This window comes from Somniosus microcephalus, unplaced genomic scaffold (genome assembly GCF_052327205.1).
Source record: "Somniosus microcephalus isolate GS21.2 unplaced genomic scaffold, FLI_Smic_1.0 unresolved_chr3, whole genome shotgun sequence".
In the NCBI taxonomy this organism is placed as follows: Eukaryota; Metazoa; Chordata; class Chondrichthyes; order Squaliformes; family Somniosidae; genus Somniosus; species Somniosus microcephalus.
The window spans coordinates 21,662,515-21,668,514 of record NW_028225181.1 but is presented as its reverse complement, the minus strand read 5'-3'; the positions used below and the strand labels follow the sequence as shown (position 1 = coordinate 21,668,514).

Sequence of the window (6,000 nt, the reverse complement as noted above, 5' to 3'; positions counted from 1 at the left end):
CAGGCTGGGGATGGAGCCTGGGCTGTTCCTGCTGGGTATTGGGAAGTTGCCAGTTGTTCGATATTGGAGACTTAAGCACAATAATCTAGGCTGACACACCCAGTGCAGTACTGAGGGAGCGCTGCACTGTCGGAGGGGCAGTACTGAGGGAGCGCTGCACTGTCGGAGGGGCAGTACTGAGGGAGCGCTGCACTGTTAGAGGGGCAGTACTGAGGGAGCGCTGCACTGTCAGAGGGGCAGTACTGAGGGAGCGCTGCACTGTTAGAGGGGCTGTACTGAGGGAGCGCTGCACTGTCGGAGGGGCAGTACTGAGAGAGCGCTGCAATGTCGGAGGGGCAGTACTGAGAGAGCGCTGCAATGTCGGAGGGGCTGTACTGAGGGAGCGCTGCACTGTCGGAGGGGCAGTACTGAGGGAGCGCTGCACTGTCGGACGGGCAGTACTGAGGGAGCGCTGCACTGTCGGAGGGGCAATACTGAGGGAGCGCTGCACTGTCGGAGGGGCAATACTGAGGGAGCGCTGCACTGTCAGAGGGGCTGTACTGAAGGAGCGCTGCACTGTCGGAGGGGCAGTACTGAGGGAGCGCTGCACTGTCGGAGGGGCAGTACTGAGGGAGCGCTGCACTCTCGGAGGAGCAGCAGTGAGGGAGCACTGCACTGTCGGAGGGGCAGTACTGAGGGAGTGCTGCACTGTCGGAGGGGCAGTACTGAGGGAGCGCTGCACTGTCGGAGGGGCAGTACTGAGGGAGCGCTGCACTGTCGGAGGGGCAGTACTGAGGGAGCGCTGCACTGTCGGAGGGGCAGTACTGAGGGAGTGCTGCACTGTCGGAGGGGCAGTACTGAGGGAGCGCTGCACTCTCGGAGGAGCAGCAGTGAGGGAGCACTGCACTGTCGGAGGGGCAGTACTGAGGGAGCGCTGCACTGTCGGAGGGGCAGTACTGAGGGAGCGCTGCACTGTCGGAGGAGCAGCGCTGAGGGAGTGCTGCACTGTCGGAATTGGCGTCTTTCAGATGAGACGTTAACCCGAGGCCCCGTCTACTCTCTCGGGTGGACGTAAAAGATCCCATGGCACTATTTCAAAGAAGAGCTGGGGAGTTATTCCCGGTGTTCTGGGGCCAATATTTATACCTCAATCAACATCAGTAAAACAGATGATCTGGTCATTATCACATTGCAGTTTGGGGGATCTTGCTGTGCGCAAAATGGCTGCCGTGCTTCCCACATGACAGCAGTGAATGCACTTCAAAAAGTACTTCATTGGCTGCAAAGCACTTTGGGACGTCCGGTGGTCATGAAAGGTGCTACAGAAATGCAAGTCTTTCTTTCTTTGGACCGTGGGCATTGGTTGGGAATTGGGGAAACTGTCATTGAAAAAGAAAAATGCGACGGTCAGCCGCGACCTCTGCCCTTGCAGGTGAAAGTTCAGCCTATCCAACCCATCTGCCTCTCAACCCCTCCAGGCCAACGCACACTCATGGGTGCCCTGACGACCTGACGCCACGGCAACGGGAGACTGAGCCTTGGCTGACGGGTCGCGCCAGCCGACACCTGGACCACATGTTCAAGGCAATCCGCACACAGGAGGATGGGCCAGTGCAGATGGAGAGCGTGAAACCCAGGAAGAAGGATTCGGTGAGTTCAACTGTTCCTCACAAGTCATTCCGTTATTCCAGCCCCGGGATTTGTGACACGCACGGCTTAGCGAATTAGCTCAGAGTAGGCTCACAACAACAGACCCTGACTAAATGAAATTGAACTGTCCCATCGAACACTCCCAGGGCAGGTACAGCACGGGTTAGATACAGAGTAAAGCTCCCTCTACACTGTCCCATCACACACTCCCAGGGCAGGTACAGCACAGGTTAGATACAGAGTAAAGCTCCCTCTACACTGTCCCATCAAACACTCCCAGGGCAGGTACAGCACGGGTTAGATACAGAGTAAAGCTCCCTCTACACTGTCCCATCAAACACTCCCAGGGCAGGTACAGCACGGGTTAGATACAGAGTAAAGCTCCCTCTACACTGTCCCATCACACACTCCCAGGGCAGGTACAGCACAGGTTAGATACAGAGTAAAGCTCCCTCTACACTGTCCCATCAAACACTCCCAGGGCAAGGACAGCACGGGTTAGATACAGAGTAAAGCTCCCTCTACACTGTCCCATCAAACACTCCCAGGGCAGGTACAGCACGGGTTAGATACAGAGTAAAGCTCCCTCTACACTGTCCCATCAAACACTCCCAGGGCAGGGACAGCATGGGTTAGATACAGAGTAAAGCTCCCTCTACACTGTCCCATCAAACACTCCCAGGGCAGGTACAGCATGGGTTAGATACAGAGTAAAGCTCCCTCTACACTGTCCCATCAAACACTCCCAGGGCAGGTACAGCATGGGTTAGATACAGAGTAAAGCTCCCTCTACACTGTCCCATCAAACACTCTCAGGGCAGGTACAGCACGGGTTAGATACAGAGTAAAGCTCCCTCTACACTGCCCCATTAAACACTCCCAGGGCAGGTACAGCACGGGTTAGATACAGAGTAAATCTCCCTCTACACTGTCCCATCAAACATTCCCAGGGCAGGTACAGCCCGGGTTAGATACAGAGTAAAGCTCCCTCTACACTGTCCCATCAAACACTCCCAGGGCAGGTACAGCACGGGTTAGATACAGAGTAAAGCTCCCTCTACACTGTCCCATCAAACACTCCCAGGGCAGGTACAGCACGGGTTAGATACAGAGTAAAGCTCCCTCTACACTGTCCCATCAAACACTCCCAGGGCAGGTACAGCACAGGGTTAGATACAGAGTAAAGCTCCCTCTACACTGTCCCATCAAACACTCCCAGGGCAGGTACAGCACGGGTTAGATACAGAGTAACGCTCCCTCTACACTGTCCCATCAAACACTCCCAGGGCAGGTACAGCACGGGTTAGATACAGAGTAAAGCTCCCTCTACACTGTCCCATCAAACACTCCCAGGGCAGGTACAGCACGGGTTAGATACAGAGTAAAGCTCCCTCTACACTGTCCCATCAAACACTCCCAGGGCAGGTACATCACGGGTTAGATACAGAGTAAAGCTACCTCTACACTGTCCCATCAAACACTCCCAGGGCAGGTACAGCACTGGTTAGATACAGAGTAAAGCTCCCTCTACACTGTCCCATCAAACACTCCCAGGGCAGGTACAGCATGGGTTAGATATAGAGTAAAGCTCCCTCTACACTGTCCCATCAAACACTCCCAGGGCAGGTACAGCATGGGTTAGATACAGAGTAAAGCTCCCTCTACACTGTCCCATCAAACACTCTCAGGGCAGGTACAGCACGGGTTAGATACAGAGTAAAGCTCCCTCTACACTGCCCCATTAAACACTCCCAGGGCAGGTACAGCACGGGTTAGATACAGAGTAAATCTCCCTCTGCACTGTCCCATCAAACATTCCCAGGGCAGGTACAGCCCGGGTTAGATACAGAGTAAAGCTCCCTCTACACTGTCCCATCAAACACTCCCAGGGCAGGTACAGCACGGGTTAGATACAGAGTAAAGCTCCCTCTACACTGTCCCATCAAACACTCCCAGGGCAGGTACAGCACGGGTTAGATACAGAGTAAAGCTCCCTCTACACTGTCCCATCAAACACTCCCAGGGCAGGTACAGCACAGGGTTAGATACAGAGTAAAGCTCCCTCTACACTGTCCCATCAAACACTCCCAGGGCAGGTACAGCACGGGTTAGATACAGAGTAACGCTCCCTCTACACTGTCCCATCAAACACTCCCAGGGCAGGTACAGCACGGGTTAGATACAGAGTAAAGCTCCCTCTACACTGTCCCATCAAACACTCCCAGGGCAGGTACAGCACGGGTTAGATACAGAGTAAAGCTCCCTCTACACTGTCCCCATCAAACACTCCCAGGGCAGGTACAGCACGGGTTAGATACAGAGTAAAGCTCCCTCTACGCTGTCCCATCAAACACTCCCAGGGCAGGTACAGCACGGGCTAGATACAGAGTAAAGCTCCCTCTACACTGTCCCATCAAACAGTCCCAGGGCAGGTACAGCACGGGTTAGATACAGAGTAAAGCTCCCTCTACACTGTCCCATCAAACACTCCCAGGGCAGGTACAGCACGGGTTAGATACAGAGTAAAGCTCCCTCTGCACTGTCCCATCAAACACTCCCAGGGCAGGTACAGCACGGGTTAGATACTGAGTAAAGCTCCCTCTACACTGAGGTGAACGGATCGATTTGAAATTGTTAAATAACGTTGTTGCTTCCCTTCAGATCCCGGGACTCCGTGGGAGTCGGAGGAAGGTCACCTCCAGCCCTGAGCCCCGAACCTCGTCCCGCTCCAGCGAGGAAGCCAGATCCAGGGGCCGGATTTCCCCGGGAGCCATCAGCACATCCAGCAATGACAGCAAGAGCGACCGTGCCAAGCCGCCGCTGAAGGTCAGGGGGCGTGGGGTCATCGGGGCACGGGGAGGGCGTGTTGTCATGGGGTGAGGGGGTGAGCAGTGTCCTGTCCAGGGGGCGGCCATTGGGCTCACGGGCCTTGTTGGCGGATTAATGAGTGGCAGTGGGTGGGGTGACGAGGTTGGGCGATGGGGGCGTGGGGGAATATGAGGTCATAGGGCGGCTGTTGAGGTCATCAGGGGTCGTGGTAGCGGATTCAAGGGGCTGATGAGGTTGGGCGGTGCGGTCATGATGACATATGGGGCCGTGAGTGCAAGATAATGGGGGCGGGGGTTGGGTTCTTGGAACGGGATCATGAGGGCAGGAGTCTGATTCATGGGGGCAGGGTTTAGAGTGGGGGAAGGGTTGATGGGGCGAGGGTGGGGTCATGGGGGTGAGAGGGTGAGGTCACGGGTGCGGGTCATTGGGCGTGGGTCATGACGCACTGCAGCAACTCGCCAAGGCTTCTTCGGCAGCCCCTCCCAAACCCGCGACCTCTTCCACCTAGAAGGACAAGGGCAGCAGGCGCATGGGAACACCACCACCTCCAAGTTCCCCTCCAAGTCACACACCATCCTGACTTGGAAGTATATCGGCTGTTCCTTCATTGTCACTGGGTCAAAATCCTGGAACTCGCTCCCTAACAGCACTGTGGGAGTACCTTCACCACACGGACTGCAGCGGTTCAAGAAGGCGGCTCACCACCGCGGTCTCCAGGGCATCTAGGGATGGGCAATAAATTCCGGCCTTGCCAGCGATGCCCACATCCTGAGATTTTGTTTTTTAACCTACCTTTACTCTCCTGGTGAGGTTTCACACTTTACTTATTCACCTGGTGTTCCCTGCAAACTCTGCTGCCCCGTGTCCACACTCACACCAACTCCCGTTCACCCATCACCCCCTGTACTTGCTGACCTACATTGACTCCCGGCCCGGCAACGCCTCGATTTTAAAATTCTCACCCTCGTGTTCAAGTCCCTCTATGGCCTCGTCCCTCCCTATCTCTGTACCCTCCTCCAGCCCTACAACCCTCCGAGATCTCGGCGCTCCTCCGATTCTGGCCTCTTGCGCATCCCCCGAGTTTCATCTCTCCACCATTGGCGGCCATGCCTTCAGGTGCCGAGGCCCTAAGCTCTGGAATTCCCTCCCTGAACCTCTCCGCCTCTCAACATCTCTCTCCTGCTTTAAGACGCTCCTTAAAATCTACCTCTTTGACCAAGCTTTCGGTCATCTGTCCTAACAGCTCCTTACATGTCAAATTTAGGTAGATAGAGAGAAACTATTTCTTCGAGTGGGGCGAGTCCAGAACAAACATAGAAGATAGGAGCAGGAGTAGGCCATTCGGCCCCTCGAGCCTGCTCCGCCATTCAATGCGATCATGGCTGATCATCCAAACTCAATACCCGGTCCCTGCCTTCTCCCCATATCCCTTGATCCCTTTAGCCTTAAGAAATATATCTAACTCCTTCTTGAATATATTTAATGAATTGGCCACAACTGCTTTCTGTGGTAGAGAATTCCACAGGTTCACCACTCTCTGGG

General features: G+C 55.1%; 1 protein-coding gene across 7 annotated transcripts in view; it reads left to right on the top strand.

Annotated features, from left to right (window-relative positions):
* LOC147091297 (atrophin-1-like) overlaps positions 1 to 6,000 on the top strand; it is a 180,343-nt gene that overhangs the window by 4,754 nt on the left and 169,589 nt on the right. For 5 of the 7 annotated variants that reach the window (XM_085976719.1, XM_085976716.1, XM_085976722.1 and 2 more), the window contains exons 2-3: positions 1,458 to 1,629; positions 4,291 to 4,455. In XM_085976719.1, the coding sequence (XP_085832845.1) occupies positions 1,555 to 1,629; positions 4,291 to 4,455 (240 nt within the window). In that variant the 5' untranslated portion in view covers positions 1,458 to 1,554. Of the gene's footprint in view, positions 1 to 1,411; positions 1,630 to 4,290; positions 4,456 to 6,000 lie in introns of all 7 variants that reach the window. The other 2 variants (XM_085976717.1, XM_085976720.1) reach the window with 2 other exon arrangements.